Source organism: Drosophila teissieri, chromosome 3R, assembly GCF_016746235.2.
Source record: "Drosophila teissieri strain GT53w chromosome 3R, Prin_Dtei_1.1, whole genome shotgun sequence".
Lineage (NCBI taxonomy): Eukaryota > Metazoa > Arthropoda > Insecta > Diptera > Drosophilidae > Drosophila > Drosophila teissieri.
This window is the reverse complement of record NC_053032.1, coordinates 4,090,198-4,116,873: the sequence shown is the minus strand read 5'-3', so window position 1 is coordinate 4,116,873 and position 26,676 is coordinate 4,090,198. Positions and strand designations below refer to the sequence as shown.

Below are 26,676 nucleotides of genomic sequence, written 5' to 3'. Positions count from 1 at the left end.
TAATACCATTCGGTAATAGTTAGTTTAAAGTCAATTAATGTAACTATAGCAACATAATAAATTCCATTCTATTCGGCTTGCAAGCCATCGGCGCACTGTGGCGGAGATAACGGAAAACCCCAAATGCATCGATCACAATCAAAGAAAACTAATCGATTCACACGATAAGAATTGCTCGAGGTCGATAGTCGATTCGATAACGCGTTAGGAGTTAACGTTGCAAGCCGCGGTCACACTGGTGCGTATTGTTTTCCGTCGCGTGTGAAAACTGCCGAGTGTGTAAAAACTGCAGATTAAGAGAAAACTTCTGCAATTGGTTGAAAGGTAAGTGCGACTGCTGTGAACTACAACGAGTATAAAAAGCTTTGTAAAGGAGGGCCTAGAGCGATTGGAAGAAGTGATTTGACCACTTTTTTTTGGGGCTCCGAGCTCAGACGAGATACACATACGTACACATACACACGCTTACGTTTCAAATAAGCACCAGCGAGACGGAAAACAAAATGTCGACCGTTTGCATTTTCCTGTATTACTTTTTCCACCGATCTGCCTATCAAATTCTCGGAAAAGCGTGGTTAAGTTGTGTTTTAACTATTAGAAGTTTCCAATTGAGTGACAGCGGGGTTTAAGTTCCCTTAGTTCTGAGGGCAGTCTCGCGATATTGATTTTTACAATGGCTGCCGAGTAGTGTCATTAATTTTTACGGAAAATGCACAGAAAAGCTTATATCCGTTGAGTGCATAGGTGATTATAATTCTACTTGAATGGTTTTCCGAATAGTTGATAAATATAATCAGAGAATGGTTTCCCAAATCAATTATCATTGCTTTGTATGTATTATATCCACCGATGAGTGCTCGTGTGTGTCTATTCTATTCGAAATGCCATTTTCTTTTAACGGTGGAGAGGTTGGCGGGGGAAGAGCACATCTTGCTAAGTTTTACTTTCTCTTTTATTTATGCTGCAAGCTTCAGCGGGGTATGCTCCATCTACATGCGAGCGTGTGTGTGTCTGAGTTAATAAGTGAGACTGCAAAGCAATCACGTTTCTTATTCTCAGCATTTTTATTTTCTGATTAATTGTTGGCCTCTTGTCAGCGCTTTATGTTTTTTCCTCCCTCTTCCAGTATCTGTTTTAATTTTAAATATTAAATTGTATATACATAGATATGTATGCATGAGCACATTTTAATGACGAAAAGAATTCAGCAAGAAACGGCACAATCCATTAACATCATGTCATGGAAGCAAACTGCTAGATATGTAGCCATTGTTCTTACTGTTCTTTGTGAAATTCGTTTTGCTGCTGTGACTTCATTTTACAGAAAAGAAATAAACAGCTGTTTGCCAATTGGGCACCACTGTCATGTGAGCTAGAGTTGTCATGTCATGAAATACGTCTTAGCATGGTAAAAAAAAAAAAAACAAAAAACAAAAACGTAAACCGGGAGAACTCAGTTACGTAACTTTTCGAAATTTTAGGCAACAATGCTTAATATCAAAAAGTATATATACTAACTTTGACAATTAATAAAGCAACATAAACAACCAATGCCTATTGTAAAAAAATTAAAAATAGTACCAGATAATTTCTTAAAGAGTTCTAAAAAGCAAAAGGAAAATGTAGACGCTATGCCCGCTACCCGCTACCTGGCAAAATTCTTGTTCTTCACTGAGCATACTACCACGCATAAACGTTTTATTATCAACTGCAATGAAGCGGCTTCTAGGCCAACCTGGAAGGTTGATTAAACTGAAAAGGGAAATATTTTGAATGCCTAGATGGGCTATAATTTGATTTTCGCTGCCGGAAACCCGCCACTGGAGCCGCCTCTACACTTGAGGCGTAAAAATCCTCGTCTGCAGTTTGATGACTTTGTGTGCAAGGCAGTTTGTGAACGAGGCAGTTTTTGTAACTGGCAGCGTGCTTTATTTCGTCGAGCTCCGTTTCATTTTGCCTGCTCTTTGCCCTCCAACAAAAATACAAATAAATAAATGAAAAGAAGACCCAAAACACAATTCTGAACTCACTCTGCGCTTTGTTTTCCTGGCTCTTCTTTCTCTTTCCTCGTTTTCGTCACTCGCCTTCTGTATGTGCGATGGAGTGTGCTCTGTGTGTGGGTTCGCTGGCGTCCGCATGTTTGTGCGCCTTTGTACATTGAACTCAAAAATTCGAACTCGAGAACGAAAAAAAGGACTGAGAGCGAGTGTAGAAAAAGTCGGGGACCCGACCCATTAACCTCCCGAATAATGGGTCCAAAATCTCGCATTCGTCGTCTCAATCTCGTCCCAGAACACTTCAATTAGGTTGGTTTCGCATGCTGACCAAGATGACGTCCATCTCAAGCTGACCTAAAATGTTAGAAGAGTAGCACGATAAAATGATTTCGATCATGGAAATACATAATGCACCCTTATAACATTATATATATAAAGCAATGGTTAAGGTCTTCAAAAAACAGTTTATTCAAAGTATTAACTGTCTGATTGTGTTGTCTCAAATAGGATTTATTATTGCTAGTAAGCTCCTGGGTAAGCTCCTCATCACAAATCATTGCACACTTTGCATTATTACATTTTTAACGATTTAGGGATTCTACAGTTATTGGATAACCCAAATTTTAGCCTCAAAGCTATGCATATTTTGATATTGAAAACCAATTTGCGTGTCTCATATTTAGCCAACGGTAACCCTAAGGAATCGTTACATAGATTTTGATGCCTTATTAGTTTTTGGTAGCCCGGCTTGACCCTGTTTTTTTTTTTGTTCTTTTTTCTCGCTTTATTTCCCGATCCTTACGATACTGCCCTGATCTTGAACAGTTCTTTGCTAACAAGATGAAGTTCCGCGCACTGATGCAAGATCCGCTGTACATGAAAGAGTTCCAGGCTATTGTGGCCACTTTGACCAAGTTGGCGAAAGATTGCGTGATGATACTGGGCTCCCGGCAGATGCATTTTATCGTGAACGAGGATCAGAGCTCCTCTACATCGCCCTTGGTTTGGGCAGGAATGGCAGCCAAGGAGTATTTTCCGGAGTATCGCATGGAGTCTGCTCACCCGGATCAGAAGTACATAGTTCTAAGCATGTCTTCGGCGAACCTCGGAAGAGCTTTATCTGTGCTTCGCGGCGGAGGCGTTAACAGCTGCAAATTAAAGCTGCAAAGGATTCAGTTTCCGTGCATTTCGGTAGTTGCCTCGGTGCTTACATCGTCTTTAACAGAAGCCCGTGAAGTGGTGCACGATGTTCCAGTGACTATAATCCCGGGCAGCGATTGGTCTGCCTACGTTTTACCAAGTGTTCCGAATTCGCAGTTGGCCTTAGGCCTACCAAACCTAAGATTGCTTAAAAGTCTTATTGACAAGCTGAAGAATATATCACCCAGCCTTGAGTTTTTGGCCAACTTGGACGGAGAGCTCAATGTCATAGCTACCTCTGAAATGTCCACTGTGACTAGCCGATTTCAGAAATTACTAATTCGAACTGTGGCTGGATCCGAGCAGGAAGCGTCCTGCTCCGTGGATTCAAGAAAAGCCTCGGCATTCTTCGGAGCACTGCAACTCCCTCACGAGGAACTAACCATTGGAATTGACCGTGAACACTCCATTCATTTGCAGATCGATGTTCGACAGGATGTTGTTTTGCACTCTATTCTGCCAGCTGTTTGTATATAAAAAGTGCTGGTTAGCTATGCTGTAATAAATGCGACTTGATGTATTGCCGTATAATAAAAGTCCTTCAATACAAAATTCTTTTCCAGAATAAATCGTCGATGCTAATAGAAACAAGAGAGAAGGCTATAGTCGAGTTCCCCGACTATCTAATACCCGTTACTCAGATAGTGGAAGTAAGAAAGAGAAATTTTGGGCGTTAGAGTGGGCGTGACAAAAAGATTTTTGGCAAATCGATAGAAATGAACACGACAAATAAAAAAATTAAAAAGAAACAACCTTTTTCTCAGGGCATGGCAGCTTTAGGCGGTTTGTGGGCGTGGCAAATAACTTTTCTGCAAATTGCTAGAAATTTACATGAATAATAAAAAAATTAAAAAACATTTTTCAAAAGTGTGGGCGTGGCGTCTATATCACTGGAGTCACATGCTGAATCTCAACTTTCTAGCTTTTATAGTTCTTGAGATCTCGACGTTCATACGGAAGGACAGACGGACTTTGCCAGATCGACTCGGCTATTGATCTTGATCAAGAATAAACAGCTCACAGCTTATTTCTACCAGCGTCTATCTATAACTTCAACGGCCTGTAAAAGCTGAACTAAAAATTTGATAAAAAAAAATTTTAACGCAACACGAAACGATAAATGATTCTTTGGACTGTAGAATCACTCAGCAAACCATTTCTGCAATTTTCCTCCGCGAATGTCCATAATTAATAATAAACAAGCTCTCGCTGTTCTGATGTTGTACGTGAACCCATATTGCCAAACTATTTTTTTGCACGATCTTATGCAGAGAACTGTCCAAAATCAAACATGACTGCACAGTGAATATAAGGGCAAGGGCATAAACGAAAAAAACCGCTACTTTGCGAAGTAACGGAACATTGCAATGTTTTAAAGCAGCGGGTTGAAATAAGCTGTTGCATTGTTTTGAGGTACATTTGCATTATTATACCCGTTACTCGTAGATTAAAAGGGTATATTAGATTCGTTGAAAAGTATGTTACAGGCAGAAGGAAGCGTTTCCGACCATATAAGGTATATATATTTTTGATCAGGATCAATAGCCGAGTCGATATGGCCATGTCCGTCTGTCTGTCCGTATGAACGCTGAGATCTCAACAACTAACAAAGCTAGAAAGTTGAGACTAAGCATACAAACTCCAGGGACATAGACGCAGCGAAAGTTTGTTCATTCATGTTGCCACGCCCACAAACCGCCACGCCCACACTTTTGAAAAATGTTTTGATATTTTTTCATTTTTGTATTAGTTTTGTAATTTTCTATCAACTTGCCAAACAACCTTTTGCCACGCCCATTTTAACGCCCACAAACCAAAAACTGTCAGTGTTAAAGACTCTCCTTCGCACTTCCAATAGCTGAGTAACGGGTATCAGATAGTCGGGGAACTCGACTATAGCGTACTCTGGCGTATAAAATACTTTTAAAATAATTAAAAATAAAATAAGTTAGTAAATAATATCTCGAAACATACAAGCAATAAGTTGCGTTACAATTTTTTTGATACAATTTTTAGTTCAGCTTTTACAGACCGTTGAAGTTCCAGATAGACGCTGGTTGAAATAAGCTGTGAGCCACTATATATGTATACTTTATATGGTCGGAATCGCCTTCTTATGCCTGTTACATACATATTTTTTAACAAATCTAGTATATCCTTTTACTCGGAAATTTAATACCCATTGATATTATAAAGAAATGTTGTCCCTTAAAAATTTAAATCGTATGATTTTGTATCTTAAAGTCGCAGGTCATGAGCACTGCTTTTTCAGTGAACACAGCTGTATATTTTTGTGTTCAATGTTTGCCTAAACGATATCGGGTCTTATCGGTGAACGAGAGTTGGGGCGGCTCTTTTTGTCTTTGCTTTCCGCTGCCTGTCCCAAATTCGTCAGCAGCCGTGGCCTCATTACACTTTTTCTCTCCGATGCTCTCAATTTTACTCGCTCAGCTGCATTGGCATTGCACTTGCATGGGTGTGTGTATATGGCCGAGAGAGCGTGTGTCCATACATATTTATTATTTGGCGTTACTGGTTTTTAATTTTGTTATTTTAAGAAGATGCACATGCAAAAAACTGCACTGGACCTACTGGTGATTCCACTCCATATGGTACACTTGTACAAAAGTAAACATATACATGTTATTTTAAGAAACGAGATGGTGATAAAAATGTTATATTTTCCACTTTTATCTTAAAGCGATTTGATCCTCAAAAATTATTTTATTTTTCATGTGTATTTAAAATGTAAAATATATTTTGCATTATATTATCGCACCAAAAATCCGCATATTTGGTCTTCTTTGTTCGCTTTTGGGGTTTTCCTCTTTGCTTCGTTTTTCGTACGTACATGACGTATCTGAATATATACACATATTTGGATCAAGGAGGTCAGCTGAGTGCTTTAGGTAAAGCGAGCTACCCTATTAGAGTTGTAATTGTAACTATTTTCTCCTCTCGCCGTTCTCAAGCGCACAATCAGCTGATCGCATTTAAGGAGAGGAATAAAGGCTCATAGAAGCAATGAGCACCACTCATTTTAATATGGGCACTCGGCCATTTTGAGTAGAAGCAAATAATGAATTTAAATTTACTTGTTTATTCTTGTGTTTACATTAATTAGGATAACATAATGACACACATGCAAGGTGCCAAAGCCAACAAAGCCTGTAAGAGAGAGGGTTGTTGACCTCATTCTTGATGGTTGAGTGACCTGTTTTCGAGGAGTTTGAGTGATTTGTTCCTAGTGCGGTCAAACCAGGTGTTTTGATGGTAATTGTTTATCACAACTGCATTATGTCTTCTGCATGTTTCACAAAAACCCTTTTCTAGGCACTAACAATATCAATATTGGTTTGAGAGCACTTGTGCTCTTACACTCAAGCAACTCTTTCACTCATTCGCTCACAGTCGCCATTTTTCGCCGAGCGCTGACTTTCGGCCGTTGCTGGTTCTGTCCCATTCGTGTGTTGAATTTGAGTGCGTGCACAGCTGAAAGGTACAATGAAAACGGCTGTATTTTCTATATACTCGGGGCCACTGGTACATACAAACTGAAAAGGTGCTGCTGTTTATGTAATTCCGAATATTATCACGCTGCGTTGAACCAAAATTGAATGAAATCGGATTTTTCGGTGGCCAGGGCATGCACATCGCTCAAATTGTGTATGCATTAAGTATTGCTCATCGCTTTAATTTTGTTATATTGTTGTACATACTGAGACTCATTTGTTCTTCATCTCCGTCTTTCTTCTGTAAGCTTTTGTGTGTGTGTACGTCGTCATGCGCTTGCCGTCGTTCTCTCTCTTTCGCTCGCATACAGCGCAGCGTGCTACCTTTTGCGTGTTTTTTTTTTCTTTTTGTCCTATTCCTCAATCGACTTTCCATTTTTTAGTCCATTCCAAATCGCTCATAGCCCACGAAATTAAGTCGAATAAAATTCAAAGTATACAGTTAAAAGAACAATTTTTCACTTCTGATTTTCGCCGTGGAAAGGGCTTCGAAGTGGTGTGTATTACTGTATGTAGAACCCGTGAACATGTGCACATGCATATGTAAGGCGTTGTGTAAAGTCTGAAAGTATAATATAATTAACTCGATCTAAAGTTCTCCTCCCTTCTGGCAACAGAGGCTGACCTTGCCTCTAAAAACTCATGTTTTCCCATGGGGCTAACAAACCTTCAACATTAAATTGTTGCATGTCAAGTTCCACCCAACACCCACTCGATAGGGTTGCCAATCGGCGTGCTATTGCGTTCTTGTATCAGTTTATTGTTTATACTACGTAATTGTTACATTGTTGGATTCTTTATCTTTTTCTTTATCTATATCTATCTCGTCTTTAAGCTAGAATTTTTAATATGTCAATCAACATATAAATACAATTTATTTCAGCTATAAGGCCTAAAAAATTAGATTCAACTTCTGAAACATATTGAATACTTTAAAATTGTTTGATTTTTGACCACTTTCTTCCCAATTCCGTCGCACACTCATCTGTGCGTAGGCAGCTTTCGTAACACGTTGGAAAGAGACAAAAATAAATGTCGACCTGACGCGGAAATGGAAAATGGGGAATTCAGAAAACTAGCTAGGGCAACACTATTGGGACCAGCTTGAAAATGCCCTCGACTGCTTCTTTTCAACGATATTTAAATAAAGTTACAAACAATGCCAACATCATAGCACGCACAATGCATAACGAACACGGGAAATTAAGAGGGTCAAAGAGGGGGAGGGAGGGCATTGCTAACGCAGCCACATAAGCACATAGGTTGTTATCAATTATGCTCGAACCAGGGTTGTCATACTGTCGTGTAGCTGTTTCTTAGAAGATAAGTGTGTTGAATATTTATAGAAAATGTATATAAATGTGGGATGCTTAAAGTAATGTCCACTGCAAAAAGGTTGTTGAGTCTGCTCTGCTCCATCAACGTTTCACGTTTTTAACTTCTAATAAAAGGCAAAAACAACCGATGGCAGCAACCACATAGCAATCGCCATATGTTGGAGCTGCCACACGCAAAGCAAAACGCTTGGCACACACAGGCACAGAACACTCACACATCCACACTTGTGCATGAAGGCGCTGCCATTTGTGGCCTCGCTTATTATTTTTCTCGTCTGCGCTTTTCGGTGTGAAAAACTTGTGGGTCGGGGATACGAGTAGATACTAATAAATGTAGATAGATTGTATTTTCTGGGTTGGGTGTTTGGAACAAACACACGGACTATAGTTTGTGTGACACACGTAGGCACTTGCCGATTTCGTACGATTTATACGTACATAGGCATGTAGATGCCAGACGAACGATCCTAAACGATTTCAACCTGTGTATATTCTGAGGTTCACTGATCTTAAAAGAAGAGCTATAAAAATGGAATAAAAGGTCCCAGTTTGCATTGATATAAAAATTAAACCACAGTGAACCAATTAGTGACGGGAGAGATAAAAGTATATATTTAGGATGTTATATATGTTATATATACGTCGAATACGTCTAATTTTTCATGAAATCCAAACCGCCGACGTCGTCAATGGCCTTGAACTGAATTTGTTGTATGTATGTATTTGTATTTAAAAAAAATTTGTTTGCAAGCTAGGTCACTATGGCAAATGTTTGACAATTCGTTTGTATGATTTGTTACTTTATCCGTCAATACGCAAGTTTTAAGAGAAAACATATAGTAAAAGGGCAAAAGTCTTGAAATTACACACTATTTTGTGTGCAAAAGCGGTCAGTATCGCGGTTGCCGAGTACATCATGTGCTCAAAAAGGGTGCAGAACGGACGAATCTCAAATCTCATCTTTTTTTGTTGGTTGGGGCAGAAAATCTGTTCCTTGCTCGATTGCTTCCATTCCATCATCTTCGAAACGAGCATGGCAACTCACGCACACATGCTCGCAGAACTTGTTTCTCATTCGCACACACATAGGAAGAATAGGCAGATAGCCAACTCACACATGCGCGGACACGCTTGACATTACGAAAGACAGAACATAAACAAAACGACCGAGAACAGCTGATTAACACAGCTGTGCTCGAGTGAGTGCGCCAGCGTTCATCTTTCCACTCAAAACATTCCCTCTCCGTCTGCTCTCGGGCTCTCTTTTTACTTTCTGCCTCGCTCGCGTGCACGTGTTGAGGGCTGCTAACAAACAGCTGTTAACTTATTTACTGTTTTTATATGCGGACAAATGCTCAAGAGTGTTTCCGAGTTGTACATATGTATCTTTTCAAAGGTGGTTGTAATTCTCCATTGTTCACTTTTGGTGCGTAGTTTCTATTGCCCTTCTGTGGTGGAACATGTAACTTTCCTTTTTAAGATTAATATTAAAGTATTAAAAATAAAGGAGTTGTGCTTCTAAATATATTCTAAATAATTGATTTTTTTTTTTTTTTTGAGTAAATATATAAGACGGAAACGAAGAATATAGAAAAATTGTTCTTTGTGTTATCTTAGGAGTGCAGAAGTATTGTATATATTTGCTTTTATACAAGAATTACGTACAATTTAAACATTTAAACGAAAACGTATGTATATGTTATAATGTAATGTAATGTACAAGCAGTATTACTTAAATATAGCCTCTTGTTTCAACCCCACAAAAATCTTTAACAATCACCCCTAGCTTGTTGAGTATAAGGTAAAGTTTTTGAAAAGATGGACTGACATATACAGCCTGGCGACATTTAATGTATCCCTGCTGTTCGCATTATAAGTAGTACGAAGTATAAGTTGTAGTTAAATTGATATTGTTTAACTTGCTAAAACAATATTTGGCAACATCCAAGCTTTGGCATTTTTGTATTGTCTGCGAGTACCTGTCCTGAAACGCAGGGCCTTTGTTCATTTGACTTTCAGCAATGTCCGTTCGCTCTCTCATTTCTCTCTTTTTTTTTTACCCCTGATTTAAGTCAAGCCGGTTTTTCCAAATCACTTGAGGCCTCCAAGTGCCATGTTTCGTATTGCCCTTATATCTTGTGTGTTTTTGGTACCGCTACTTCTCGATTCCAGTCCCTCTCCCTTATCCGGGCATTTCCCACATATCTCCCGAATTGTCAGAAGTTTCAGAATTTCCTGTCTACTCCGCAGTTACCGACTCTGAGTGGTGCCTATTCGGTCTCCTGGGATGAGGCTTTAGCTGCTTCCGTCTCCTCTGTGGTTTTTTTTATAAAGCCACGTCTGCTTTCCAGCCAGTTCGTGCTATTAGTCAGTACAGATTGGTTTAATGTATAATGGTTTCATCCTATTAACCAGTAAAAAAATTATTTTCGACCGAAATTTTCTTTTGGGGATCGATTTTTAATATTATTATAGCTCTTTGCATTTCTGTCTTTTCAGTGTAACGTGACCGTAAAGAGCGTTAGATTTTGCTATTTTCTTTTTCTTGTTATCACACCTTTGCATCTTACATTCTTTATTGCAGCACCACCAATCTGTCCAACGACGCTCGCGAAAGGAAAGCAGCAAGGAAAACTGTGAAAGAGGCAAAATCAGTGCTTATTCAATAGTGTTGTTAATAAGAAAACGACAGCGAATTGAATTTAAAGCTGTTTAGAGACTATTATCATCCTTTAGTCAACGGACCGATTACGAGCAAACATTTCGAGATCAATATTCCATTATTGGTTGTGTTGGCATGTTAAGTGTGTTCGATGCCGATGCGGTTAAGTGTCGTCTATGGCCGAATCCGTTAAAAGTCAATCGCTCTCTGCATTGACGGAGGGGCAGCACGACGACGGTGGTTCAACAGCAACATCAGGGACATTGGCTGATAAAACCAGTGGGACCAACACCACAAGTTCAACCAATCACTCGTCCCACAGGCGACGCAACAACCACACAAGCAGCAAAAGCAACAAGAGCCACCACAAAAACAAGAGACGCAACACACCGGCTGCATTATCAGGCCCTGCTGTTAGCTCCTCCATCGACGTAGTAGCTGCCTCCTCGACTGCTTCTGGAACATCCATCCGTCGATCCCGTAGTCAAGGCCGCCACTCCACAGCAGCCCGCAGCAGCAAGGCTTCACAAATCTCCAAGCGCTCGTTGGGGGCCATCCGTTCCCCATCTTCGCCAGCATTCAATTCCATCCCGGTCGTGAGTGATCCATTGCTATCTCCCGGCAGTCGTAAGCGGCAGTTTAACCAGCACAACTGCGGCAGCAACAAAGCTAGCTGTAGCCACCAATGTGAGTTGTATTACCTTTTCTTATCAGCCAAGAGCATTAGCGGCAAGTCAATGCTGCAACTCCGTTCTATTAGTTCTTGATATATCCATAAATAAATAAAATAAATAAATGATCAATAGCATATTAATTCAAAATAGTTCTACCATTTTCTTGTATATATTAAGAAGATTTATTCTTAAAATAGTTATTGACAAGTTGACATTTAAATCTACAACATACGGTTTTTGATTGGCAAGGACATAGAAAAACAGTTTTCGTATGAACTTTTTTTTACCTTTCTAAATTTATCAAAGTGTATTTGTTTATTTGTCTAAATTTAAAAAAAAGGCAATCGCTCCCCTTTTCTAAATCGGTTAAAAAGCTTCAGAATTAAACAAATATTTATTAACCCTTCTATCGAATTGAAGTGCTAGTCCGAAATTCATCTTCAATGCCTTTTTCAGCGGCGCCCGGTGGAGATCAGCTGGTGGAGCTTTGCTCGCCCCTTAAAAAACGCCGCTTGCAACAGACGTTGGCATCCGGAATCGACGAGGAAGCGGTAGAAATTAGCTTAGCTACATCAAGCTTTGACCAGACTCCTCGTCAGGCATCCGGAGACTGTGTTGCACAGCGCACTCGATCTAAGACCATTTCCCCGGAGGAGTTGCCAAGCACAAGCAGTGCTGCAGCAGCACGCCATCACCAAATTCGAGCAAGTGCCAGTTCTACCAACTTTCCGGGCAGCCATAGAAACAAACAAAAGACCAGTATTGGAGGATCGTTAGCTGTGGTCGAGACCACTCCGCACAGAGGAACAGCAGCTCCTCGAGTCGGACGGAGCGGTAACCTGCTGAACTACTACCGAAAAACGCGCAAGGTTAGCCACACGCGCTCCTCCCATAAGTCAGAAAAGCAGGCAATACAATCGGAGAACACGACGGCCAACAGGAACGAATCAGTCGGATCCGGATCCAGTAGCAAGTCAGGTGTGATACACAAGTACAGGAAGAACTTGCGTCACTCACAACAGTATCTGCTAGACACAGAGGGTGCAAAAGTAGATCGAGCTGGTGCTGAAAGTGGAGGTCAACAGCAGCAGTCGGAGCACGGAAATCTGGACGTTAACGACCATCTTTTGACCCTTGAAGCTGGTCTTAATCAATCAGAGGTATCAGGAATCCACAAACAGAGTCAATTAGAGGCGGAGCGCCAGACCTTGGAAGACGTCGAAGACGACGAGGAGGACGACGAGGAAGAGGAAGAAGAGGAGGAAGAGGAGGTGGGCTTCTACGGGATTGTAAACTCTGCGGGTTCTTCATACGAGGAAGACCCACAAATCGTTGCCGAGGAAGACGAGATCACAACGGAGGAGGACGTTGACGACGAGGAAGACGACGACATCGAGGAAGAAGACCTCTCGGAGAGCGAATTCGCCCAGCAACTGATTGGGGAACTTGGTGGTGAGTTTCTTCGGACTATTTATTTAGCGGATAACATACATTTTTAAATTATCCGTATTTTATGTAATGTTCTTTAGAATATTGACGTTAATGTAGTGTAGTCTTTTTCTTTATAACCACTTGTAAAAATATCATCATAATGGGTATACATTTTTTATTTTAACATTCATTAAACCCCAATATTGGGTATGCTTTCCACTAACATAGGTGAAATTACGTACATTTATATATATTTCAACCCGAAAGGTTATAAAGGCTAATAGTTCTTTTATTTAAACTGAATCTTCAAAGTCCTGATAAGAGCGTTTGTAAGCTTAATTAGAATAAGTACGCACTTTCTAGGTGTAATTATATATATTTTTGGGTAGCCAAAGTGAATTGCACTTTCTCAATAAAGCTGTTGACAAAATGTGATTTTTATTGTCTTGCTGCGTATTCGTTATCAGTAGCAAGAATACGCATACTTATATACATTAACGAAGCATTATTCATTTTACGAAGAGCCATCGCCTTGTCGTTATTTCCCAATGCCTACTAAAGTGTTTTTGTGATTTTGATAAAAGGCGAGCTGTTCGAAATGACAACGCACTCAAATATGCCAGCGGCAAACGATCGACTGGCAGTTAAAACTCGTATATTGTGCCGTATTGAACAGAAATATACTAGTATATGTATACAGAGTGAATGTGTGGTAAATTGCGCTGATTAAAAAATTTCATTTATTTGAGTACCCTACTATCAGCTTCTTTCCCTGCATTGCATGTATGTAACTTATATCTATAACTATCTAACTTAAGGTCCAAAGAAAGCTTTAATTCAGGGAAAGTGCTTAGAACATCGGCTGTGCTGTCGCCTGTGGCCCCCTTGCCATCAACATTACCATTTCCATTTAGCCCTGCCTTTTACCCATCACAGAGACTCATTCATTTATAATGTTTAATATAGTTTACGCTTATATGTATATCTAAACGTAAAGAAACGCCCACATTATTTTAACTGATATGTGAATTATTTTGTAAATGTGCTACGATTGGCCTCATATGTTGTCTATGCAAGAAACAAACATTTTTTTTCTACTGCTTATTTATTTACATCGGCCACAGAAGTACAACCCCTTTTATCTTCACGAAAAAATATTTATTTTGCACGTTTTTGTCGCAATTGTATTTTCTTTTAATTTAATTAGTCACAAAATTGATCGTTTTAATCGAAAGTAAAGTGATTAAATATATATTGCTAATTGCTGATGCTTATGTTGTTGATGATGATGATGTTGTTGTTTTTGTGTAAAAACAATAAACCAATGTGAAAATGCAAAAGGATTGTGGTGTCAGCAAAGGCGCAGAAAGGAGAGAGAGAGGGAGTTAAGAGGAGAATAAGCCAGCGGCAGCAACAGCAACCACAAAGTGCATCATAAACATTAATGAAAGGGGAATTAACTAATCCAACAGGAAATGAGAAATCAAGAACTACGAGAACACGGACGGGTGCGTGTGTGTGCGTGTGCTTAGATTAGTTTGAGGGATCAGCAGTATCTGCAACATCAGAGGCGACAGCAGCAACATCATCATTGTCAGCGACAGAAGGTCGTTCAGTCTCCTCTCCTGATTTCCCTTGCCTTTGCCCTTAGAAAGCCAAACACACACTGCGCTCAAAATAATATCTTTTACAGTACATTAAACAATGAAAAAGAACCAGTTAACTAACTCATGTAGTGTAGCTGCAAGAAAATAACAAGTCCCATAAAGATTAAAAAATATCAAAAATAAAGCTGTTAACTGTTGTCTCCCAATACTCTCTCTCTCCCTCTCCCTCTCTCTCTTCCAACCCCCAAACCTATTCTCTCTAAACACAAACCTCACTCGCACTTGACTCCTGAAGGAGAGCAACAACCCCAACGTGCCACCAGCAACCCAACAAAATCCAAGAACAACACACCGGCGCTAGAAAGCACTATTAAGGAGACAACAACAGCAACAACGTCGTCCGGCTATCAGCAACGTGCCGCCCCCCATGGACAGGGGGCGGGGACAGGCGCTGGAGGCGGCGGGCCGCGTGCCACGCGCAGCAGCAACAGCAGCTCCAGCAACAACGTTGTTGACTACAGCATTATGCCGCACCTCACATCGGCCACAACAACCACATCATATGCCTTGACACCGCAGCACCAACAACAACCGCCACAACCTCCGTCGCATCAGCAACAACAAGTACACCAACAACAGCCACCTCAATTGCTGCCCACACATCAGTTTGCACACTTGTCGTCCTTTGTGACTCCGACAGCAGCGGCAGCAGCAGCAGCAGCCCAATATCCCCCAGCTTCTGCTGCTGCCGCTTACTTTGCACAGCAGCAACACCATCAGCATCAACATCAGCAACACGTGCAGCAGGCGCAGCCACCGCAGCCGCACTATTACCATAGTTCAGTGGCTGTTTTGCATCAACCTCCACCGCACCATTTTACCTCCACAGGGGCAGGACCACCGCCAGCACTGTTTCAGCAGCAGCCACCCCCGCAGCTTACCCGCTACACGCCAGCAACAGCTACAACAGCGGCTACGTTTGTGCCCCCGCAGCAACAACAGGTTGTCTACAACCAGCAGCAACACTCCTCACTGCGACGCAGTTCACGTAGCAAGACGGGTTCTTGTGTGAGTTCGGCAGCGGCAGCACAGCAGCAGCAGCACCAGCAGCAACATAGCACCGCTGCTGCTGCTGTACAGGCGCAATTGCTGCCACCGCCTGGTACCTATCAATACCAACAGGTGGGCGGCAATACCGTTGTAGTTGCCGTGCGTCATCAGCAACAGCAGCAGCAACAGCAGCAATTGGCTTTACATCACCAGCAACAGCAGCGTGCCACGCTCGTGCAGCCCGGATTCTTGTTCAGCTATCGCAGCAATCACCCACAGCAACAACCAGCGCAGCAAATAAATCAGGGCCCCAAAGTGCCGCATAGCAGTGGTAAGAAGATGAAGGAAGAGGAAGAGCAAAATAAGGATGAAAAGACAAGAGACCGCAAGCAAATCAAAATCCAGGGGCCTCAATCATTATTCATAATAGGGTTTAAAGCAAAAGAGAACTTTAAACGGGTGTGCAGACAACAGAGCCATTGAAAAAACAGAATATGTGAGGAAAAATTGGGCGCTTGCGTCTCAAAAGGAAATTTTAGCACACACACGCTTTATAGGAATAAGGTTATTTGTGGTCCGCTTAAGACAGAGGTCTTTTATGATTGTCACTGTCTAGAAAAGACATTCTATAGTGATTTCAAAAACAGTAGTATTAGTATAGTATAGTAGTAACAAGAAGTATTTTTATGTGGAAATCAAAACGACTCTGAACGTGAGTACTCTACAAATTGTCGGCCATTGGTTATTTTCTTTATTATTGGTGCTGGTCGTAGTTTAGGTGTTAAAATAACCCATACTGCACTGGAAAAAAAAACAAACTACACACCTAAAAATACTCCACCTCCCAGTCATCTTTCTTCGTCCCTCGCTCGCTCATTCTTGCGTTGCTTTGCTCGCGGTGTCTGCCGAATAATTGCCATAACTGAACTGAACCAAAATAATAGAAAACTTAACTTTGTTTTGCTCTGTTTTCTCTCTACCACCCGCTCTCTGCATTCGTCTTGGCCTCCGTCTCGTTGTCTGATTAGCAGCTTCGGATGCTTTAACATATAGTTTGATGGCACAACAACCGCCAAGTGGACCGCCGCATGCAGGTGGACAGCAAATAACGCCAGGTAAACGTAAAACTCAATCGATCATACTCGCACCAATTCCAATCTATCCACATACACATTTAGCATTGCATTGATTTTATTTGAACCCGCGTCAACCACCCAAAGGCACCTCAGGTGGCAGCACATAATTTTTTGTTCTTTTACCCAATACTTGACCTTATTCCATCCTTGACCTTTTACTTTAGATTTGCTTTATTTAGATTTGCTGATATTTTGATTTAGTTCTTTGTTACATGTGTAGCTAAAAATGTATTACCAACCAGCCATATTTTTTGGTCTTGGCCCTTTTATAATTTATCGCCACTAACTGTTAACAACAATATAAGGGAATCATATCTATATATCTGAGCGTTATTATATTATTCGAAAAAAATAAATCCTTGTAAATATCATTCAAGTTTCTAAACATTTTTTTTTTGATTTGTCTTAGCTTTTATTGTCAAGTCTGCTTATCTTTTTGACTGTTTCTATGTTAATCTACTTATTATTATTTCTACTTAATCATTCAATCGCTGAACCAATTGTCTTTCAAAGCTATGCCGAATTATAATATTGATGACGGGTTTTGTAACTTTCTTCGTGATGCTGCTCTAGGTGCAAACTCTGCAAATCTAAGCATTGTAGCGGCCGCTCTGAGTGCCGCTCGTGACGTCGGAGGAGGAACCGGCGGAGAAGGATCAGCGGGAAGCGTAACACCAGGTACTGCAGCATCGGCTTCATCAGTAGGAAACACCAGCGCCGTGGGCGCGTCGAGCAGCAGCAACAACAGTGCCGGCCAAGCAGCCAGCAACAGCAACAATGTGACTGCAACAGGATCGGGGTCGGCTCCTGGCGGAGGACCTTCAAATATTGGTACGACCAGTCATGGCAGTGGATCGGGGGGAGCTGCGGCCGTCGATTCGGAGAGCGATGACAGCGAGGTTGGTCGACTACAGGCTTTGCTCGAAGCTCGCGGACTGCCGCCTCATTTATTCGGGGCCCTTGGCCCAAGGATGACACACATTCTCCACCGAACCATTGGAAACAGCAGCAGTTCCAAGGCTAATCAACTTCTGCAAGGCTTACAATCGCACGACGAATCCCAGCAGCTGCAGGCTGCCATTGAAATGTGTCAGATGCTGGTGATGGGCAATGAGGACACACTTGCCGGTTTTCCAATCAAGCAGGTGGTACCTGCTTTAATACAACTCCTTCGTATGGAGCACAACTTTGATATTATGAACAATGCTTGTAGGGCATTGGCATATATGCTAGAAGCTTTGCCCCGCTCCTCAGGCACCGTGGTGGAAGCGGTTCCAGTCTTTCTAGAGAAACTTCAGGTTATCCAATGCATGGATGTGGCTGAACAAAGTTTATCAGCTTTGGAGATTCTGTCACGGCGTCACAACAAGGCCATCCTGCAGGCAAATGGAATTTCAGCCTGCCTCACCTATTTGGACTTCTTTTCGATTGTGGCCCAGCGGGCAGCTCTGGCGATTGCGGCTAATTGCTGTCTAAACATGCATCCGGAGGAATTCCACTTTGTAGCCGAAAGTTTGCCTTTATTAGCGCGCTTGCTTTCCCAGCAGGATAAAAAATGTGTTGAAAGCGTTTGCTCCGCATTCTGTCGTCTAGTAGAGAGTTTCCAGCACGACAGTCAGCGCTTACAGCAAATAGCTACTCCGGACTTGTTGAAGAACTGTCAGCAACTACTGCTGGTAACACCAGCCATTCTGAATACAGGAACCTTTACCGCCGTGGTTCGGATGCTAAGTCTGATGTGTTGCAGCTGTCCAGACTTGGCAATTTCTTTGCTAAGGAACGATATAGCGGCCACCCTGCTTTATTTGCTCACCGGAAATGCAGAGCCGGCTGCTGCCAGTGCTACCCACGTGGAGCTGATCTCACGCTCGCCTTCGGAGCTGTACGAACTTACCTGCCTCATTGGGGAGTTAATGCCGCGTCTACCCTTGGATGGAATCTTCTCTGTGGACTCACTGCTGGACAGACCCACGCTTAATACCCAAGATCAGGTGCATTGGCAGTGGCGCGATGATCGCGGCTCCTGGCACAACTATTCTACAATTGATTCGCGCCTGATTGAGGCCGCCAACCAGAGCAGCGAGGACGAGATAAGCCTGAGCACCTTTGGACGCACCTACACTGTTGATTTTCATGCAATGCAGCAGATTAATGAGGACACGGGCACAACACGACCCGTTCAGCGTCGTCTTAACCATAACTACGTTGCTCCCATGTCTGCGGGCCAGGACTTGACTACAACAGTGTCCTCGGGAGGAGCTTCCACGTCCGCTGCAGCTGCAGCAGCGTCCTCCAATAACAACAATAATAATACACTAGGCAATAGTGTCAACCTCAATCAAGTAAAGCGCCGTCCATCTCTGGATGCTAGAATTGCATGTCTTAAGGTAAGAAATAAAATAATAATGGAATAAAAACAATGGAATGATTTGCTTAATTGTACATTTTGACGGAATTTAACCTTCCTTCATTCATATGGAACTAAATTAAGTTTATTCTAATGTTTTATCTCATGTTTTTTTAGGAGGAGCGGGGTCTGGCTGCGGACTTTATCAAACACATCTTTAACGTACTGTACGAAGTCTACAGCTCTTCTGCCGGACCAAATGTGCGTTACAAGTGCCTGCGCGCCCTTCTGCGGATGGTATACTATGCCACGCCAGAGTTGTTACGTCAGGTGCTCAAGTATCAGTTGGTCTCTAGCCACATTGCTGGCATGCTGGGTAGCAATGATTTGCGCATAGTGGTAGGAGCTCTTCAAATGGCTGAAATCTTAATGCGCCAACTTCCTGATGTCTTCGGCACGCACTTTCGTCGTGAGGGAGTTATCTACCAGTTTACTCAGCTGACTGATCCAAACAACCCGATATGCGCGACTTCCTCGCCGAAACCGCTTAGCACAACAGCTACGTCCACCTCAATTGCAAGCGGATCACAATCGGCTCCTGCCTCCGCCAACAGCCTGCAAGTAAATCCATTTTTCATGGATAGCGCTCCGGGTTTGTCGAGTGCTTCCACGACTCCCAGCAGTAGCAAGCATCAATCGTACAGCGTGAAGAGCTTCTCGCATGCCATGAACGCCCTTACAGCCAGCGCCAAAGGTACTCCTACTGGAGCGTTAGACGCCACAAGCTCATCTACCACAGCTGGTGGTTATAGTTACAGCAGCTCGGCACCGTCGTCTTCCACCGGAGCACCTCCTGCCTTCTTTGTGGCCCAGCAGAGTGATCCACGCCAGTACGTGCACTTTCAGCAACCGGCAGTTCCTCCACCACCACCGCAGTTGGAGCTGTTACCAACTGGAGTTCAGCAACAAGCGCAGCAGGCGCCTCAGGTGATCTACCAGCCACAGCATCAACAGCCTGCACAATTAGCGCTGGCCTCCACCAGCAGTGCCGCTGCCTCGGCGTCCTCGTCTTCGTCCTCCTCGTCCTCGGCTTCTGCGCTGCAGCACAAGATGACGGACATGCTAAAGCGAAAAGCTCCTCCGAAGCGCAAATCGCAAAGCAGTGGCAGGGCAAAATCTAGACAAGAAGATGCAGCAGTCGCACCGGCGGGATCTGGAGCAGGGGGAGCCCCTCCTTCGTCAGCCAGTTCAGCTATGCATGAACTTCTCAGCCGTGCTACAAGTAAGTATATTTTCTAATGTTCGTCTAGCCGTGTAGGATATATGTATGACAATTTGGGTTTTATAAATATTTATCCTCTGGTCTACCCAATCCTTTTGCTATTCCAGGTCTTGGTAGCGGCACCGGTGGCAGGAGTACGCCCAGCTCGGGAGGTGGTTCTGGAAGCTCCAAGTCCCGCTTTAACTCGGGAAACTCGTCCAATGCAGGATCGAGCAAATCTTCGTTCCTGGCTTCGCTCAATCCAGCTCGCTGGGGCCGCCAGACTACCCATCATCATCATCACCAGCAGTCTCAGCAACAGCACCACGGTCTTTCTAAAGATTCCGGCCACTCTAACTCAACTGGTTCCGGCTCTGGAGCTAGTTTGGCTTACACGGTGAGCCAACCTGGCGCTGGTACTGGAGCCGGAGGGCTGAACGCTGCAGCAGTTGCAGCGAGTATCAGCAAGAGTATATCCCACGCCAACCTCCTAGCGGCGGCTAACAGGGAAAGGGCGCGTCAGTGGGTCCGCGAACAGGCTGTAGATTTTGTAAAGCGTTACACTGAGCAGGAGGCCAGAAGGAGCAAGGCTGCTTTAGAGAGTGGCCCCACTCAGAGCGGAACTAGTGGAGTGGGATTATCGTCGACGGGCAATACTCTATTGTCCGCAACGGGCAGTACCAATGTCCTGGAGCGTTTGTCCAGCATTCTGTTTAAGCTTAACGGAAGTTACCACGACTGTTTAGATGCTCTCCTCGAATTGAAGACTATCCTATTGGAGAGTGACATCTCTCCATTCGAGGTAAATCATTCGGGCCTGCTCAAAGCCATGCTTAACTATATGACTAGCGAGACTGGATTGGTTGAGCGCGATGCTCGCCTGCGCAGCTTTATGCACGTATTTGCTGGCCTTCCATTAGAGCCTCTGCTTCAGAACGTCGGTCAGATGCCAACTATTGAGCCGATAGCGTTCGGAGCTTTTGTGGCCAAGTTAAATGGTTGTGTTACGCAACTGGAACAGTTCCCCGTTAAGGTACACGACTTTCCTGCCGGCCCTGGAGGAAGGTCCAATCAGAGTGCTTTGCGATTCTTCAACACCCATCAGCTAAAGGTTAGTATGGGACAATATATAGTAATTACATTTGCAATGACATTGGTAGTCGTAAATGTAAAACTAAAACAAATATATGATTTCTAACAAAATAATTTTTTCCTTAGTGCAATCTGCAACGTCATCCGCAGTGCAGTAACCTACGTCAGTGGAAAGGCGGCACTGTAAAGATCGACCCCTTGGCTATGGTCCAGGCCATCGAGCGTTACTTGGTGGTGCGAGGCTATGGCGGCATCCGTGCAGACTCCGACGATGACAGTGAAGAGGATATGGATGACAATGTGGCAGCAGTGGTGATGACCCAGGCCGGCTTCAGACACAAGCTGCAGTTTACGATCGGGGATCATGTGTTGCCGTATAACATGACAGTCTATCAGGCGGTCAAGCAATTCTCGCCGCTGGTCAGTGAACAGCCTGAGACCGACAACGAGTCTGAGACTCTTTTAGGAAACGCCACTATATGGGTTCAGCAGCATACTATTTACTATCGTCCTGTGGAGGAGGAAATGTCTTCGGGAACAGCTGCGGGAGCAGCATCCAGCAGCGGTTTGGGTAGCAGTGGTGTGCAAAAGCAACAAAGTACTTCAAGCTCCGCATCCAGCTGTGGAAATGCTACCTCCTCGTGCTCCTCATCTTCAGGAGTTATAAGCGGTGGCGGGTCTACAAAGAAGGCTCACAAATCTAGTAGCAAATTCATGCGCAAGAAGACTGAACTATGGCACGAAGGAATAGCTCCTGGAGTAATTTCAGCTCTAAAGCCTTTCCTTAGCAACTCTCTTCCAGCTGATGTGGTGACCGTACAAGACGCCTCATTGGATGCATTGTGTATGCTGCGAGTTATCCATGCTCTAAATCGTCACTGGGAGCATCTCTACGGTTGTGTGGTGCGCCAAAACATTATCCCCCAGTCGGAGTTTATACATCCTAAAATCATGGCCAAGGCGAATCGCCAGCTGCAGGATCCGCTTGTCATCATGACAGGCAATCTACCACAGTGGCTTCCCCAGATAGGCATGGCCTGTCCATTCCTTTTCCCCTTTGAAACTCGTCACCTGCTTTTCTACGCCACTAGCTTTGATCGTGATCGCGCTCTTCAGCGTCTGTTGGACACTACGCCGGATCTTAATGCAGCGGAGTCTTCAGAACGAGTAGCTCCTCGACTTGATCGCCGCAAGCGAGCAATTTCCAGGACAGAGATACTTAAACAGGCAGAGCACATCTTACAGGACTTTGGGCACTCGAAGGCATTGCTAGAAATTCAGTACGAGAATGAGGTGGGAACCGGTCTGGGACCTACACTGGAATTCTACGCGTTGGTTTCTGCGGAGCTGCAGCGTACTGATCTTGGGCTGTGGAATGGCAGTGATAGCTACAAACAGAACTCTGTAACCATTGTAGACGTAGTCAAGTCCAACAGCACTGTGCTACACATCGAGGATGCTCTTGAGGCAACCACCATGGACCAGAACCCCCCAGCAGCAGGAGCGTCGCTTGTGAGCAGCACCACTACTACAACCACCGCACAGCAACACCAGCATCCACCCACCCGCGCTAGCAGTCGTTCGCACGTTTTACGTAGCGGAGCAGGCCAACAGTCGGTGGAGCACAGCTCCTCTAGCACCGGCGCCAATGAGAATGCTTTAAATATGATTATAGCACAGCAATTTAGTGATATTAATTCTCCTAACCCAGTAGCAATGGAAAATCCCATCAGCACCACTATCGCCACAACGGTTGTAGAGCAGAACACCAATACGAATAACTCTAGCATTACCACGGCTACAACCACGACGAGTTATGTGCATGCGGTGCATGGCCTGTTCCCTTTGCCTCTGGGTAAATCTTCGAAACTTCCGCAAATGACCAAGGCCAAGGCCAAATTCAAGTTTTTGGGAAAGTTCATGGCAAAGGCAGTGATGGACAGTCGCATGGTAGGATAATTTTGCAAAAAAATAATTAATGTAATTTGATTGACATTTTTATAATGTTTTAGTTGGATTTGCCTTTTTCTTTGCCATTCTATCGCTGGTTAGTCAGCGAAGAGCATTCAATTGGCTTGGCCGATCTTATGCGTGTTGCCCCAGAGGTCCAAAACACTCTAGTGAGACTCCAAGATTTGGTTCGCCAGCGGGAGTACATTCTATCCGATCCAAACATCGATGCCATGGAAAAGACTGAAAGGGTAAGTTACGTTTTTACCAAATAAAAAGTACAACGTTTTAAGTTAATTTTAGATTTTTTTTTTTTTTGTACATTGCGTGAATTTACTTATCTATTTTTATTTTTTTTTTAGATTGAACAGCTAGACTTGGATGGCTGCCCAATCGCAGACCTAGGCTTGGACTTCGTATTGCCCGGACATGCCAATATAGAGTTGTGTCGAGGAGGTCGTGACACACCTGTAACTGTGCACAACCTTCACCAATACATCTCCCTCGTCACATACTGGTTCCTTATCGAGGGTGTCCAGAAACAGTTTGAGGCTTTACGTGAAGGTAAGTCGAAGTTCAACACACTAGCGTATGAGCTTATTGACCAATTTTGCAGCTTGTATTTTGTGGTTATTTCTGTTTGCATCTGAAAAATTACTGACAAAATGTGTGCTTTTACCTGCAGGTTTTGATTCCGTTTTTCCAATTCAACGGTTGCGAATGTTCTATCCGGAGGAGTTGGAGTGCGTCTTCTGCGGATCTGGCAGCGAGCAACAGCAGTCGCGATGGGAAACCAAAATGCTGCAGGAGAGCTGCCGCACAGATCATGGATTCCACCAGGAATCGGAAGCTATCCAATATCTGTATGAGATCTTGGCCTCTTACAACCGCGACGAACAGCGTGCCTTCTTACAGTTTGTGACTGGATCACCACGCCTTCCGACTGGAGGATTCAAGGCCCTCACACCGCCACTGACAATCGTGCGCAAGACGTTGGATGAGAACCAAAACCCAAACGATTACTTACCGTCTGTGATGACCTGTGTCAACTATCTAAAGCTGCCCGACTACTCCAGTCGTGAGGTGATGCGCCAGAAGCTGAAAGTGGCCGCCAACGAGGGCAGCATGTCCTTCCACCTCTCATAAGGAAGTAACGGACCAAAAGCCAGCCGCAACGGAAACTACAAAAAAAAAACATGGAATATATTAATACGGATATATTCCGAGCGCTACACAGCTTCTGCAGCATGTATTAATTGGATTGGTCCTGTTTGCATTTTTTCTTTCGAATGTTACTTTCGCCGCGCGCGTTTTCCCAAGCCCCTCAAATTTTTATTTTTGGCAAGCGCGTGTCATGCTAAATTTCAATATGAATATATAATTATAATATATTTTTTATTACCACGTTTTGCAAAAAAAAAAACAGAAACGGATAACATCGAGAAAGAAACTAATGATGGACCTCTCCCTCAAAATGTTACCTTAAATAAATTGAATAGTAAACAACGATTATTCAATAAATTACCATTTGTCCACACAACAACGCACAAAGCGGTTAATTGTCGATTAAAGCTTTGCATTCGTTCTAGTTAAATTTGTTTTAGTTTGCTTTTCCCATTCATATTATTCTCAAGTTAATTCTAATTCCTAATATAATCAAACAAATATTTTATTACGTTTTTTATTTGTTATGTTGATCATATTTCTCTGGCGTTTAACTATGAGTTTAATTAATTTGTAAGCATAAAATGTGCATAAACGCTTATTAGAAAGAAACGTGAATGAAATTACAATGATGATGAACCACAGAACCATTGGAGGAAGAATTCATGTTTTACATATAGCTCGCGAAATAAATGATCTAAATAAATTAAAACGCCCACCCTTAAGAGTTACATATAAAGATTTAATAATATATATAACGTAATTATCTATCTTGCATGTCTAAAAGAAAATTAAATGCATATTTAGCAAGCTGTGTTACATAAAAAAAATGCCATCATTGGGTGTGTGTTTAATTAAAGGATGAGAAATGAATTAATGGAAAGCAGATAAAACAAAGTTTGTGTTTAGTACACACATCCCATTTACATATTCTATGCTATTAATATAAATACAATAATAATTATATATATAATAAAAGTTATGTAATGTATATATATAAATATATATATATATATATATCTATATACATATATCATATATATATATATATATATATATATATATATCTATATACATATATCATATATATATATATATCTATATATATATATATCTATATACATATATCATATATATATATATATATCTATATACATATATCATATAAATTATGAAATCATATATATATATATATATATATATATATATCTATATGTATATCTATATACATATATCTATACTTTTATTGTACTTGATGCATACGAAAATGAACAGAATGTTAGTAAATAAATCAAATAAAAATTGTTTAACATCTAAACTGAAAAGCGAAATCGATTTAACATTAAAACTAGAAACAAATATTTGCAGAACTGAAAAACTGATTACAGAGATGTGGTATATATAAATATAACTTTAAATTCATATATATATAAATATAACTTTAAATGCATATATATATTTAAATATAATTTTATTTAACTGAAATCATTGGCTTCTGGCGAGATGGTCAAGTTAAAACATAAAACGCTAGAATTAAATTATGAAATAATGAAGTAATAACTATGTAGTTACATCAATAAATACATTTGCTCTACAGAAATAAAAAAAGTAAGACAACCAAGAAGCAAGCAAATAAAAAATAATTATATTAAGTTTATGATAACACTTTTTGTTATCGTTGGTGGAGTAAAAATTAATTACATACATTGAAAAGTAGGTATTAGGTAGACTAAGCGTCTTCGTTTATCCATTGATCAGAACCATTCGCCGAGAAGATCTAGACTTGTCCGGGCAGTCGGATCAACATCGAGATTTCGCGAATAATATATGTATGTTAAAGAGCTAGAAAGTTCTTATAACGCCTAGGCAGTTACTGCCTTAGTGTCAAAGCGTTGACATGCCCACGGTGGCGTGACAATACTCCCTTTAAGCTAGAGTTTTGGAAAATATTCATATCATATATTTTTTGTAGGTAATCCAAAGTAATTGTAGACCAAGTGAGTTTCATTCCGGTGATCAATTCCTCTTTAGTTTTGTATTGTTTACTACCCTCGTATACCTTCCCAGCCAACCATCCCTACACGTTTTCTGTTATATTAAGGTGGCCATTCCACAACTTTTACATTATCGCTTTGAATCCAAGTTTTTACCGAAAGTGCCGCGTGGAAATAGCATTCTAGATTTCCATAAAAGTTTTTAAAGTAAAGAAATGCTGTTTTTAATACACAATTTTAATCTTTCGCGTTCATTTTTGGT

At 42.1% G+C, this 26,676-nt stretch overlaps 2 protein-coding genes across 8 annotated transcripts; both read left to right on the top strand.

The window, feature by feature from the left end:
* Positions 1-190: 190 nt before the first annotated feature.
* Positions 191-24,796, top strand: LOC122619560 (E3 ubiquitin-protein ligase TRIP12). Of its 6 annotated transcripts, none has more exons than XM_043796568.1 (12): positions 191-324; positions 10,631-11,395; positions 11,839-12,834; positions 14,716-15,801; positions 16,502-16,585; positions 17,180-18,993; positions 19,131-20,235; positions 20,343-21,325; positions 21,433-23,256; positions 23,319-23,507; positions 23,619-23,820; positions 23,942-24,796. In XM_043796568.1, exons 2-12 carry the CDS (start codon positions 10,885-10,887, stop codon positions 24,400-24,402), a joined length of 9,255 nt encoding a protein of 3,084 aa, XP_043652503.1. In that variant the 5' UTR covers positions 191-324; positions 10,631-10,884; the 3' UTR covers positions 24,403-24,796. The 6 variants fall into 6 exon arrangements, with proteins under 6 accessions (XP_043652503.1, XP_043652502.1, XP_043652505.1 ...); XM_043796567.1 differs by having other exon boundaries at positions 16,499-16,585; XM_043796570.1 differs by having other exon boundaries at positions 192-324; positions 15,310-15,801.
* LOC122619564 (checkpoint protein HUS1) lies at positions 195-3,795 on the top strand. 2 transcript variants are annotated; one of them, XM_043796578.1, is made up of 2 exons: positions 195-324; positions 2,823-3,795. In XM_043796578.1, exon 2 carries the CDS (start codon positions 2,838-2,840, stop codon positions 3,672-3,674), a length of 837 nt encoding a protein of 278 aa, XP_043652513.1. In that variant the 5' UTR covers positions 195-324; positions 2,823-2,837; the 3' UTR covers positions 3,675-3,795. The 2 variants fall into 2 exon arrangements, with proteins under 2 accessions (XP_043652513.1, XP_043652514.1); XM_043796579.1 differs by lacking the exon at positions 195-324 and adding an exon at positions 601-744.
* Positions 24,797-26,676: the final 1,880 nt, after the last annotated feature.

Bases quoted from the DNA above. Each gene is read 5' to 3' on its own strand.
- LOC122619560 (XM_043796567.1), top strand. From the start codon at position 10,885: ATGGCCGAATCCGTTAAAAGTCAATCGCTCTCTGCATTGACGGAGGGG. The intron at 16,586-17,179 runs GTAAACGTAAAA...ATGCTGCTCTAG, and splicing joins TGGACAGCAAATAACGCCAG to GTGCAAACTCTGCAAATCTA. The intron at 20,236-20,342 runs GTAAGTATATTT...TTGCTATTCCAG, and splicing joins ACTTCTCAGCCGTGCTACAA to GTCTTGGTAGCGGCACCGGT.
- LOC122619564 (XM_043796578.1), top strand. From the start codon at position 2,838: ATGAAGTTCCGCGCACTGATGCAAGATCCGCTGTACATGAAAGAGTTC.